Source organism: Montipora capricornis, chromosome 3 (genome assembly GCF_036669925.1).
Source record: "Montipora capricornis isolate CH-2021 chromosome 3, ASM3666992v2, whole genome shotgun sequence".
NCBI classification, from domain to species: Eukaryota; Metazoa; Cnidaria; class Anthozoa; order Scleractinia; family Acroporidae; genus Montipora; species Montipora capricornis.
Window position 1 is genome coordinate 11,944,767 of NC_090885.1, and position 13,825 is coordinate 11,958,591.

Genomic DNA, 13,825 nt, shown 5'->3' on the forward strand with positions numbered 1-13,825 from the left:
CGGAACTAATAATCGAAAGGTCGTAGGTTCGACTCCTGCCAAGGAGCACTCGGATTTTTCCGATCATCCCCTACAGCTCAGTGGTAAAGCATCCGAACAAATAATCGTAAGGTCGTAGTTTCGACTCCTGCCGAGAAGCACTCGGATTTTTCCGAATATCCCCAACAGTCGGAAAGTCGTAGGTTCGACTCCTGCAAAACAGCAATCGGAGTTTCCCGAGTGTCCCCGTGTCCTAGCTCCCAGCTGAGCTCATGTCACGGCAACAACACTGTAAAGAGGTGCAAAAATTCAACAAGGAAAAACACTGCCAGTTTAAAAGGGAAGCTCCACCTCAGTCTTACGGGATATATATTCGCTTCAATTTATGTCCTTTGTAGCTCTCCAAGTAACTTTTACAACTGAAGCACACCTTGCACGAAAAAGGTTTTTAATATTCGGCTAACAATATGCCGTTGAAGAAATGTATTTTACTGAAAACAGCAAGAAGTTCAATATTTGAACTCTAAAAATTAATTAACTTGGCTTTTAAAAAAGCGGGTTCTTTACCCCTTCTCCCTATTTTTTAAAAGTTTAATTAGCTTAAAACGTTGTACACGACAAAGAGAATGGGCACAAAATTGTTTCAATTCGAATCACAACTACCTAGTGCTAATCCCCCGTGTGTCTGTCCCTGATTCAGAGTTACATATCGTCGAATGGCAAATAATTGAAAATGTCAAGCATCAATGTCAAAAATCAATAATTTAAGGATAAAAGGTGTGAGTTATTCATATAAGTATTACCAACATTACCAGTACTACATTCTTGTCAGGGTAATATTAATATTCATCTCAATTAAATTAATTAAGTGACACCTCAAAAACAGTACAAATTGAATAACACCTAACTATGGAAAATTGTCAATGGCAATAAAATAGTATTCATCTCATATTTAACCATTTAGACATTCCTGGAAAAACAATTTATTTACACTCAAGGCGAAGCGATATAATACCGCATTACAACCCGTTGTCCGGTCGAATTAATTCCCTATGAAATCTCAACTAAAATCTATTACATTGATTCTTGGAAAAAATCACCCAATTTTAGATCATTTTATAGTCTAGTTTCCTATTTGAATTAAAGATAAACCCTCCATAAAATCACTTAATTTAACCAACTCCATTAGCTTACGACTAAATTGCTATGAAATTCTATACGCAGCACAAATTCTGATGAATAGCATTCCAGATCATGGAAACATACCTTTGAAAGATGGCGAAAATCAAAGAACCGTTTATAGCGATTAATGATTTAAATGCTTCAACTTTACGTCCTCTGAGTCGGTGATTTCCAACAGTTTATCGCTGAAAAGTAAAACAAATTACTTACAACATCCAAACCGATTTAATTTCTTCAAAAATAAGCTTTTGCGAGAAGCTGGCGACTCCTAACATTCAACATTCTTCGAATAATTTGTTGCCTCGTCGCACCAAATCTTTTCGCAAAATTCTCTAGCATTTTCTTCCAATTGATTGGCAATCGCATTCTATTCTGACTTAGACCTGCTGTTCATCTAGACACGTCCATTTCCAGACGAAGATCTATGAAAGTGGACATTAACCCAATGTCCGTTCCTCAGCTGCCATACTCTAGTTTCCTCTGATTGGTCAGTTATGGGCGCTCCGCTGTTTCCAATCCGCTGCGTGAGGCGCACGTAGGAAATGCACGCCGACTCCGTGCTTAGGATATGCACGTGTGGTGACAAGATGGTGGTATTCGTCGGCGCGCTGCGTTGCCGCACGCCGTTATCGAAGTAAAACTTGTGAAATTCAACGCCCTCCACTAGATTACCATTGGCTTCGGGCTCAAAAGCCGTGATGTGTGGGTCGACAAGTTTACTGTAGGTATCGAAATCCTGTGTGGTTATGCTCGTAATAAGCTGCTGTGTTAAGCGAACAATTTCTTGCTCCTTTTGCGTTTTCCAGGTCTGCTGTACCGCGGAGGTCTGAGATGCGCCATCGGCTTCTTCTGGTTGTGTCGCCGTTACTTCCTCGTCCGATTCCTTTTTTCTCCTTGAGCCGCTAAAGTTGTGAGTCGCCAACATGGTGGTGAGAATCGCCCCTTTAAGCTTTCGCCGCGCGTTAAACTTCCTTAGGCCATCGAGGGTAGTTTGCCGATGAACCTTTGATGCGATTCGTTCACGATTCTAGAAAGCGAAATTGAGAGTGATGTTAGCGCTCCGCGTATTGCTTAAAATCAGTTTCACAGTTAAAGAAAATCAACGAGTGACAAATTTCGCGACGGAATATCTTGGCCAAATGGGTCAACACGGCCTACTAGCATAACCAGTCGCAAAGAAGTTTCTTTTATTTGAATACACATCTGGGGTTCTAAAACAGGTGCACAAATATTGAGAGAGAGAGACAGTTGATGTGTTTACGCGATGTTGCAATTAAGATCGACAATCGATTAGGAACTCGCACCAATGAGTTGGTAAATGCGAAGGCATTTTACTATAATTAAGGCAAAATTAAGTATAGAAAAAAAGAGACAGCTACGGGAATAATTATTACTTGTCAAACGTCTTTTAAGACAGCATGTTTAAACTGGAACAACCGAAAAAAATCTTGTGAACAATCTAGAAGGTCACGGTGCGGGATTTCGAAAGCATAGCACACGATCCTGTGGCCTGTTTGTCAGAAGTCCCGAACATTTTCGGGCCTATTTCGCGTGCTACAATTCCCGGTATATCTTCGCAAGGCCGAGGTTCCAAGCCATCAAACAATCCTCTTAATTTTTCTTACATTAAAAACATGTTAAAGGATCGGCTTTTCAAAATAAGCAGATTGCAGTTTGACGACTGGCTTTTCGGGTCCGAAAAGTTCTCGGGACTTTCGAGAAACAGGCCCCTGGACTCGACCTTTCTTTGAGAAAAAAAAATTTGGTAAAAACTGAGAAAATCTGTCTCGAAAGGGCCTCAATAATATCTACATGTAATCTATGTAACAAGAAGGAACCACACCAGGCGAATCTCGCATATAAATTAACAAAAATATTGGCCCAAGCGGAAACTACCATAATACTCTTTGTTTGTTCACCCAAATTTTGAATAAGCATTGTTTCCTGTTTCTCTTGGGACTTACGGCGGTCCCAAGAGAAACAGGAAACAGTGTTTATGCAAAATTTGGGTGGACAAGCAAAGTGTATTATGGCATTTTCCGCTTCGGCCAATTCGGAAATTAAGAAGGAATGGCCTATGAACATGGGATTTGAGAGCTGTTATAAATCCCATGTAAATTGAAAGAGGCTTTTTTCACAATTTTCAAAGGAGATTGGAATAACTGCTTCGTTGATTCTTGAGCTGTATAGATATTACTTCTTTTTTCGTAGTTGGTCCAAGAAGAAAAACTTTTTAAAACAAATTGGTTTAATTAGTTCAATCAACTATTTGGGTATCCCAAACTTCACACAATTAATGCACTTTATCGTCTTCTTTTCCTTTGTACTATTTACCATGAAAGTCGTTTTACTTTGATGTATGTCATACTTTTGTGAAATAAGACAAACAAATGTATGACCTGACTTCCTACCTTTTGAGCCATAGACATCTGCTAACTTGAAATCTCACATGACACGTTATCACAATCAACAAATGAATTGATATATGAAACGAATCATATATTGAACTGCGGATATGAAATTAAGTGAAGCTATGAGCTTCCCAGTTGGTTAGAGTGTCGCACTGGAATCGCCGGTTCAAGCCCCTTTGAAGTCCTGAATTTTTCAGGCTTCTCTACGCAATTTCTAAAATCGCGTTAATGACTGCGAGGATCATAGCTTCAATTGATGTTATCACGATGGAGAACAAGTAACCGTATCAAAGCCTACTTCATACAGGACTGTGTTTGCTTGAACAGAGCCTTGACTATTGAGGTATGCAAAAAAAAAAAAAAAAAAAAAAAAGAGGGAAGTTAAACACTGAAAGCCCAACCACTAGGCAGCTCTTTGAACAAAGTGCTTCTTTAAACAAAAAGTTCCACTTCTGGGTCTATTTTGTAATAATCTAGATTCTCCATAATGGGAAGAAAATTATTGTTCATGGTGGTTGTACAACAATAAGCTCTTGGGAGTGGATTAAAATTTCACGAAACTCTCTTAGGTCACAGAGGTCTGGCTGAATATGTAAGAGGCAGGATTGCTGGATCTTTCATGAACAGGAATGCTCTGAATTTCAAATTCCCATCAAAAGTTTCATTTTCTTCTGCAACCAGTAACTGTAATGGAACAGGTTCATGGCTCACAGATAATTTTTTGATGTACTTCTGTTCAGTTTAATTGTTTTCTGTTTTTTTTTAGCAGTCTACAAACTATTGCAGCAAATGTGAGATGGCAGTGAAAACAAATTGGTTGATTGTAATTTGAACTTCAGAGTACACAAGTTAATGAAAGGTGAAGTAAAAGGAACTTTCTTTAGCAAGGGGAGTTTAGTAATGCCTTTCAGGAACACATCTGTTTGAAACAAACAGAAAGCCTACCACAATCCATGGATGCTTCAAGACTTCTGCAGCAGTGATTCTCTTGCTTTGGTCCACTGTAAGCATTTTCTTAATGAGATCCTTGGCCTCATCCGTCACGCTATCCCATTCCGGTGATGGAAACTACCATACAACAAACAATAAAGAAATTACAACTTCAAAATGCATAATTTTTTTTCAAAGGACAAGAAAGTTTTGTTACCAATCATACAACTGACACATCATACCCACAAAAAAGTACTACATCTACATATATTTTAGATGCAGGGATGCAGCTGTATTTAAACAAGAATACATAAGAATTACTGATACATTATTAAATAGTTGAGGGTGATATCAGGCTTATGTTGAAATTTAGGCTTTCCTTGAGCTTTATGCTATTTGCCTAGGTTATTTCGCGTGTACCACCTGAAAATATATGAGGTAACTTGTTTGTTTTTACTAGTTTTTCTTAAGATGCAACAAGTCAAAAGGAGAGCAATCTGGATGTAATACTTGAAAAAAAAAAAAAAAAAAAAAAAACCAACCAACCAACAGCACCTATCTTCTGCAATGAACTGCCACAGGTCTTACGTAAAGATTAAAAGTGAAGATAAATTAATTAAGAATGGCCAAAATGATATGCAGAAGCTGTACATTGTTGAAATAGCTTGAAATTGGTCTCAACTTGATGAGTACACAGGAACACTAAAATCATGTCACCCTAATAATTTCGTGAAAGGTAAGCTCATTAATGCATGAGTGAATTTATAGAGGAAAATGTTGCTGGAGTGTGCACCTTGTTTTTAAACAAAGTAAAATATTGACATGAAATAATGCAAATACAACACAATCTGTCATTTTTTCCAATGTAATTAAAAAAAAAACCTTCAAATGTTAGGATAAATTTTTTCGTAAAACTGATATCATTCATTTTGTGGCCTGTCACCCACTCATGTCATTGATTCCCGACATCAAAAAGGTTAAAACTTCAATTATTGTAGCCATTAAAATCTGTAATATCCAGACTAAATTAATTCACTCCGAAATAGCGCCTGAATTTGCTGGATATCAATCTAGGCATGACGTATATCATACTGATCAATTTTCTTGAATTCACGAACCCATATTCCAAACAAATTTTGTGAGTTCTTTACTTTTAAACACTTAGCAGCAGGTTTCTTAGCTTTGTAATTAAAAAAAACATTAAAAAATTGACGCCATTTGCCTGAATAACCTACACGGCCTCGATTATTGAAAAAAAAATGCTATAATTTACCCCAAAATTATCGTTCCAGGTGTTTTCAGAAATAATAGCTCTATAATTGAAGCTAGAGAAAACCACAATGTAAATGAAAACCATAGCATGATTTAATCTCTGCGCACCGCAATCTCCAAGAGCAATATATCTTGGACTCCTTGGCATTTTTACAGTGGAAGATTTGCAAAGAGAAAATAGCTGCATAGAAACAGAATTTTAAAACAGGAGTGAGTGTCAAAGCGGAGAAAGGAAACGGGACATGTCATTTATCTTTAAATATAAACATTGGTCACGTTCTCCGGTTGATGGCTAAACAGACAAGCAAATGGGGAATTTTAATACATCGATCACACACAAAAAAATTAATGATATAGAACGAATCGGATGCAACGAGAAAATTCTTGGAAGGCATGCTTTTTGACATGAAGTGCGAACTATGGAACTATGGAACTAACCCTAACCCGCGAACTATCATACGCGATTCCACGAGAAATCAAAGTATATTGGCAAACAAAACAAATTGAACCAGTGTTTTTGTAAGATTACTTACATCGTAAGCTCCAGCTTTAATCTGACTGTATAATTTTTGTTGATCTTCGTCCCAGAAGGGTGGGTAGCCAACGAGAAGAATGTAGAGTATAACCCCAGAAGCCCACAAATCAACCGCTTTGTTGTAAGCCTCTTTCTTCAAAATCTCTGGGGAAAGATAGCCTGGCGTCCCCGCAAAACCAAACCAGCCCCTTTTATCGTTGTCTACTTCGATCGCCAGTCCAAAATCTGCCAATTTACAAATAGCTGTCTTGTCTTTGCTGGAAAGAAGAAGATTTTCAGGTTTCAAATCTCTATGAACAATGCTGTGTTCGTGGCAATGTTGAACACTGTGAAGAACCTGTTGTATACAATGAGACGCGTCAGCTTCGCTGTAATATTCTCGGGCCACTATCTCCTCAAAAAGTTCTCCACCAGTCACCAGATCGAATACTAAGTAATAGAAACCTTCTTCAAGGACGCTGGAATGAAGACGGACAATGTTTGGGTGTTTCAACGCCCGGCAAATACGAGCTTCACGCTCAACTTTCTGTATGTCACGAGAGGTCATCTTGCGCGTATCGAGGATCTTTACCGCAAATTCCACCTTGCCTTCTTTCAGAGCGCATTTTCGAACTATGCTAAATGCCCCTCTTCCTAGTTCTTCTTTGATATCATACATATCATGAAAAGGCCTCAAGCTTGGGGACGCCATTGTTGCTCACAATCTCAGCTTCGATCTTTTGATCTTCGAAGAGAGAGGACTGGTGTAGAGGCAAAGACTCGAGCTCACCGGAAATAAATTTTGCCCACGTCACGTCTACTTCCGATGGTCAGCAAAATGAATAATGTTGAAATGGCCAAAGATGGTTTTGCTTTTAATCAATTGTTTGTTTTCTACTTTGTTCCAGTTCGTAAAAAAAAAATCCAATATTTCAAAAGGAGGCATTAATTGAGAAGCAGCTTCAACAACATAGAAGTTAAGTGGTGTCGAGAGTCGGTGCAATCGTTAATCGTTATTCAAATGTAGTGGTAATGTTCTGTTCAAAAGTTGTAAACTTCTTTCTTTCGAAGGACTCTTTTCCTTTTGCGTTCGCTGGCCTGACGAGAACGGGAAAAACACACCTCTGTAGCCTGCAAGCAAACTCTCTCGAGGGGTTTTCACCGACCTAGAGAGCTTGCTCCCAGGCTAAGACCTCTGCCATAGGTCGAAACTCACTATGTTGAGCATGCGCGGCGGTTTCTTAGCGACCAAATCCTCACGTGATACTTCAAGTTGTGTGGGCTCATTTAACAACAGCGGAATTACGATTAAATGATATCTGAAACGAATCATACATTGAACTGCGGATATGAAAATCAATGATGATCCTCGCAGTTGTGTACGCAATTTTAGCAATTGCGTAGAGAACTCTGAAAATCTCAGGACTTCAACGGGGCTTAAACGCGTGACCTCGACATACCACGAAGCCACCGACGCTGATGAAAAACAGTTGAGTGAGAGAGCCAGTTCAGCAAGACGAAGTAAAGTTTCCGAGCTGGTTCAAAAATATTTGAGTGCTTGGAGGCCGCCTTTGTTGTTGGGAATGACGGTGTATAAAGATGTTATGTCCATGGTGAAAATGATTTTGTTTTCGCCCGGAAAATTGGCAGCTCTGCTTTGCGCGCAAAGTGTTATATCTAAATATGACTCTATTTGTGACTGTGCTGGGAGTAAAGTTTTGGCGGCGCAGAGGCTAATCGCGAGCGACTTTATTCCGCGCTCCTACAATACCGTAAGCTACGCAGGCTATGACTGTGCTAAGGCAAGACCGCAAAGTGATAGATCAACGCTCTTATCTAATTCAATCTTGAGCATTTTATTACCTTTCCGGTCTCTAAGACAGGTGATAGGTTTTTTTTCCCAGATTGAACGATGAAGAGATGTTTGTTTGCTTGTTTATTTGATGAAGCTGTTTAGTCAACAATTATTCCACGAGGGCGTGTTGGATATGAGATGGTAAATAGCCAACGAGACCCGTAGCTCCGAGTTGGCTATAACCAGTCTCATATCCAACAAGCGCGAATGGAATAATTGTTCTATTAAATTTCCTTTAACTCCAAAAGTTTGGAAGTACGAAATACGAGCGAAAAAAGCGAGAAAATTCGAGCGAAATCGCCAAAACTCGATGAAGATGCGATGTTGTGTAATACCTGGTGGTCAGACAGACGCAGGCTCATCACAAAAACATTTCTTACCTTTTCGCGGACTTCTAAACGTCGGAATTGATTCAAACTTTCCACAAAAACGTTTTTTTGCTTTATTCAGAGAGAAATTTCGCTTTCCGTCGAAAATAATTTTAACTTAGCAACGCTTAGTGCAATCATTTGCCATATAAGGTCAAACTAAGGTATATGAGTTGATAACCGAGATTGAGTAAACCAATCAGAGCACGAGAAGTGCATTACCCGAGGCTGAGAATTTAACTAGATGTGCTTAGAGTGTGTATATATTCACAGTTGCGAGGGCAGCAGTACTGAGATCTTTGCCAAGATTGAAACTGGCGGAAAGTGAGTTATCACCGCATGAATTTATCCGGCGTTGAAAAACTAGTGCCTAAGTGATGTGGACCTGCTGTAATTTTACAATTGCACTCAAAGTCCCGACCACAACGCCAGGGGGAGGTACATCTGTTGGTTCTTTAATGTCTCACAGAATTATTTAACACTGAAAAAGTGCCAAATTAAACACTTTGAAGATGGATTTGAATAGAACGCACTGTTTCCTCAGTTATAGAAAGACCCTTCGTGTTGGTCCGGCCAGGACTCGAACCCACGATCTCTTGCATCTCTGAGCCATCTGATCGGTGGTGAATGTTACTTGAAGCCATCATTACGAAAGGTAGTGCCCCAGGGTCTTACAGGCGATAAATACGCTTAGAACTTACAACTTGGGGAATAGGAATATTATGTTTGGATACGGAGTGAATTCGAACGTACTGCGTTGCCAACGTCTCGCACAACCTGAAGTGTGTGATATTTTTGCGTGAGGCCGCAACTTCAGACTCGGGACTACATTGCATGTTTTAAGTAGCATTCGTGGGGTATTCTAGACGTGACAGGCGAAGAGCAGGATAAAGAAAGCTTTTTTCTCACATAAAAGGCTTAAATATATTCCATAAAGCGTTAACTTATTACCGAAAAAAAAAAAAACAAAAAACAAAGCACAACACCAATTAAAGCTGTTTGCCTCATCCAAGCTTCATAACTCGCTGGTTCAAATCCCTACGTAGTGATGTCCTCGGTATAACAAAACGTTTTTGACTCAGTAAAAATTTATGGATTTATGAAAGGAGCCTTGGTACTAAATAAAGAAAGCCCGATAGAATGAACTTTCCCAATGAAAAAGTTGAAATTCAGTTTTCAGAGAACTATGTTCTACGGATTTTTCAAAGTCTTCCGAAATTGAGACTGACAAAAGTGGCTCCAAGGAGAAAATAAAGTGAGGAGAGCGGGCATCCACATACGTGCCCTTTTCCAAAGGTAATCTGTATCAAATAAACTCTTGTTCTTAGGCCATCGTAGCTTCATTAGGAAAATAACACAAACAGCGGTGATAAACATTGTATTCCAACGCATTTTTATAAAACTTGACGTTTCGTATGCTAGTCAACACACATTTTCAAAAGTGACCGTTACAATTTTTAAAAACTATATATATATCGTAAACAATAGGGGTCTGGAACCTAGACTGAGAAAAATGATCTGCAGCAGTACGTGTCTAGACATAATGAAAAGTAATAGCTAAAATAGCAATAACTTCTCACTACTAATATTTACATTAAGGGAAGGCTTTAGCTCTTGAATGAACAAAGTCTCTTTAGCTCTTTAACTGTATCAAGTTATTTTTAGAAAAGTTAGTTTCATTTCGCGCGGATAAAGTTACCTCGCGCGTTGCGTGGATATTTCGTGGAGGCTTCGCATGACACGACTGAACGATGCACAAATCATGGCCAACCGGCTCCACATAAATTCTCCATCTCTTCGCCTGAAAGACTTTTCTTCCGTTTGTCAGTTGATTTTTTTTTTGCCTTCTTTATTGTTTTTGCATAGGTGGACGAGTTCAATGTCGTGGGCTTTTGTTTCCCTAAACTGTCCGATTTTTTCATCGCTTCCCCCTCATCTGTTGATGTATCATCGGAGCAGGATCTTTCTGGTGTTTCGCTAGCACTCTCTAGCTCGTTTTCCGTTTGTATTTCCTCTTCTTCGCTGGCACTGATTTCTTCTTCTTCGCTACAACTTTCGTATTCACTGGAATCACTGGAACATTGCTTTGAGTCAGTAAAGGCAATTCTGATTGTTTTGCAAACAGAGCTCCAGTCGAAATCTTCTTGGAGTCGTTTTCGTTGACAAAACGAACAGCAATTTTGCTTTCCGCATCTTCTGCCGTTTTGGTTCGCGTCACTTCGCGAAGGACGCGTGTCCCTGAGCCTGGGCTGTCCAAGCGGAACACATTCCCGCCATATGATTGGCTGTTGCATAATTATCCCCTTGGCATCTATACAGAGTGGGAGTCGATACAAAATTTTTACTTGGTGGCTCCGAATAATTCGGAGCGAAAAAAAACTGTTTAAAAGCATATTGTATTAACCATTGTTCCCTGGAGACACTTTCATTCAAGTGAAAATTAACACCGGCCAGTGGTATTGCTTGAAACAACTAATTTGATAATATCTTTTTGCGTTTGATGTCCCGGTCAGTCTTATCACCAGTAGCTTTGTCTTTTTCGCCATCAGCTGGATCAGTTCGTTCTTTTAGCTCTTTGGATTTTCACACTTATGGTCCATAGTTTGCCATATTCTAGAATAGCACAAAAAGTCAAAGGCATGTTTAGTACTCTTATTCCTTCGAAGCCATGATTTTTCCGCTCCTTTGTTTTGTTTATTTAAGCCCACAACTATTCATAAATTGCATACGTACGTACACAAATTCTCTACTAATTAATCAGTTCTTTTACGCATCATTGCGAATCGGTAATATAACTATTTCAAAGAACTACAAAATGGTGGATGCAATCACAGCGATTGTAGTATCAGCTATTTTGTTTGGTGGCTTTGTAATACTCTGGATTTTATCCATTGTATTTTGTTTGTGCAACGAAAGCCTGGACGAGAAAAGCAGTCATACCGCAACCGATCGACGATTTACCCCTGAAGAGGAACAAATGATTCGGCGAAACTCCGAGAGGATAGCGCAAAATTACAGAGAAGGAATTGCAGACTTGTGAGAGTTGAATAAGCTTTGGTAAGAACGATTACTCACGTGTGTATAAAGTCTTAACACATTGATAATTCCAGAAATGACTTATCAGCAAATGGGTGATTTACATTCGTGCTTACCTACTGTAAGCCCACAAGTCGCAAGTATATTCTTGGCAACGGTAAGAATCGTCGAGCAATATCAAGAAGAAAAACATGAAGAATATGTTGTTAAAAAACACTTGATGTTGAGAAAAAGTTATCATCGTTTAAAAAGGCAATGAAATAATGTTCTGCTCATCGAAATAGTCTAAACCTCGAGTTGAGTTTAGTAGTGCGCAAACTGGAATGACTTGGCGGTCACGCAGAAATCGAGAAATTTGCATCAGCCGTGCAGTTATTTGAATTTCCATGACTTAAAACACGCAGAAGGAACATAAGCACACTACTTTTACGTCCTTTTATCGCGTCTAGAGCGATTTCAAAGTACCTTTTAAGTTTTGTCCGCTTTTGACGGGATCATTTAAATTTCTGGAACGCGACACGCGACCGTATAGATTAAGGTTTGTCATATGCAAATAGTAAGTAAACGGATTCAAAGCTAAGGGGCTATGTCATGCAAAATGTCACCAAAATGCCCAAAAAGTAGAATGAAACATTGCAATAACCACTTAAAACTGTTGAACAACGTAAAAGCAATACAGTAAAAGGAAAGAGAAGCATGGGGATAAACACAAATGGGCAAGATTGAAACGGATTGCATTTGGATAATCTTGAGAAAAATCGGCTCGAACTTTTACAAGTTCATGGCAAATCGCCTGGATAAAAGATGTCGTTTTTGCTCAGAATAATCTTGTTTTGTGATGTAACGTAGACTGCTGGCAGTCTGTTCAGTACGGGTTATGAGGCGAGACGTTTTGGCTAAAGGGGAATGGGACGAGACATGGGCGCGGCGCGCACGAGAAGAAAAACAGAAGGTTTTTTCTCGTCTCGCCTTCTTCTATACACGGCCAACGCCATACCGCCCTTTCGAGTTCGCGATGACTAAGCGCTCGTCCTAGTGACCCTTAGAGAAAAAACCGGCTGCCAGCAGACTAGATGTAACGATAATTTTGTAAGTAAGGGAATTTCACATTACCATTTTCGAGTTTTAAACTCGTGAGTAAATTTCCCTTAAACATCCTAAAATAACGTGACATAACCCGATAAATTAAACGAGACTTACCTGTACTTTGAAGTTTGATTAGGATTCGATCCTGTGATCAGTCTGGAACGAAGGAGTCACATGAGATGCGCATACGCAGAGCCGGTCAGTGTTCAACGAGAGTGGCACAGGAAGACAATAAAAGGAACGAAGGAACAGGGAGGGTGGGATACGGGCATGTAACTCCTTCGTCCCAGACTGATGACAGAATAAAATCCTAATCAAACTTCAACTTATAATTCTATCCTGTCAATCAGTCAATGTCACTACGGATACCAGTATAAATAAACACCGAAGGATGGTTTATGAGCCCTCTAAACCCCCAAACACAAAGTGATTCAATTCTATTTCGAACAGTTCTCAACAACTGGATGTCGAAGTACAAAAATAATCATATACGGTGACAAATCGCAACAGTTGCAAGGCGCGACCATCCAGTCACAGTGAGAGTTCCGGCAGTACATGAAATTTCTCGCAACTTCGTGTTGCTAAGGGCGTGAGAAAAATGCGTGAGTTTATTTTGGCTTTTCTTTCGGGTCCTCAAAGCCAGGTTTAATTTTACCTTGTTTAAATAAAGAACTGGTTGATTGATTGATTGATTGATCCACGGCAATTCAAGCCCGATCAATGTGGTAAATTGTTTTTCAACCGAGCTCAGAGCCGAAATTCTAGCTTTTTAGTATCTGCGTTATAAATATGCGTTGCTGTCTCTGAAGCGGTTTCCGTGAGGCAAAGTAAAAGGTTTGAATTAGACTTAAAATGTACCCTGCTGTTATAGACTTCAAAGAAAACGTAAACACAGACACAATTGAAATTGAAAATATGGAGAAACCTTTTTCTCTATTTTTTTAAACCAATTGCGGCGCGACTGATGTGTGGAATGTGTTCGCCGCATGAAGTTCTCCTCTATTCTCTTTTTCTGAGACGGAGCAGGGAAAGAGAGGTTGTCTACGAATAAAAACAATATTTGTTCATGAATCGACGGTGCATCCACTGACTTGAAAATTTAACTGCTTTTTTTCCAACTCAGATTGGTCAAGAAGAAGGTTCGTTGCAAAGACAAGCGATGTTAACAACATTGGAGAGGATTTTTTTGCAG

General features: G+C 39.3%; 1 protein-coding gene and 1 long non-coding RNA gene across 2 annotated transcripts in view; one reads left to right on the forward strand and one right to left on the reverse strand.

The window, feature by feature from the left end:
- Positions 1–410: 410 nt before the first annotated feature.
- Positions 411–7,046, reverse strand: LOC138042223 (calcium/calmodulin-dependent protein kinase type II alpha chain-like). The gene is made up of 3 exons (XM_068888037.1): positions 6,308–7,046; positions 4,518–4,640; positions 411–2,188 (listed from the first exon to the last, which is right to left on the reverse strand). Exons 1-3 carry the CDS (start codon positions 6,998–7,000, stop codon positions 1,556–1,558), a joined length of 1,449 nt encoding a protein of 482 aa, XP_068744138.1. The 5' UTR covers positions 7,001–7,046; the 3' UTR covers positions 411–1,555.
- Positions 7,047–11,163: 4,117 nt separating this feature from the next.
- Positions 11,164–13,825, forward strand: part of LOC138042226 (uncharacterized) — a 3,177-nt gene continuing 515 nt past the window's right edge. Inside the window, exons 1-2 of the long non-coding RNA XR_011130964.1 lie at positions 11,164–11,568; positions 13,757–13,825. The exon at positions 13,757–13,825 is cut by the window's right edge and continues 515 nt beyond it. This is a non-coding gene — a long non-coding RNA (uncharacterized lncRNA). The remainder of the gene's footprint in view (positions 11,569–13,756) is intronic.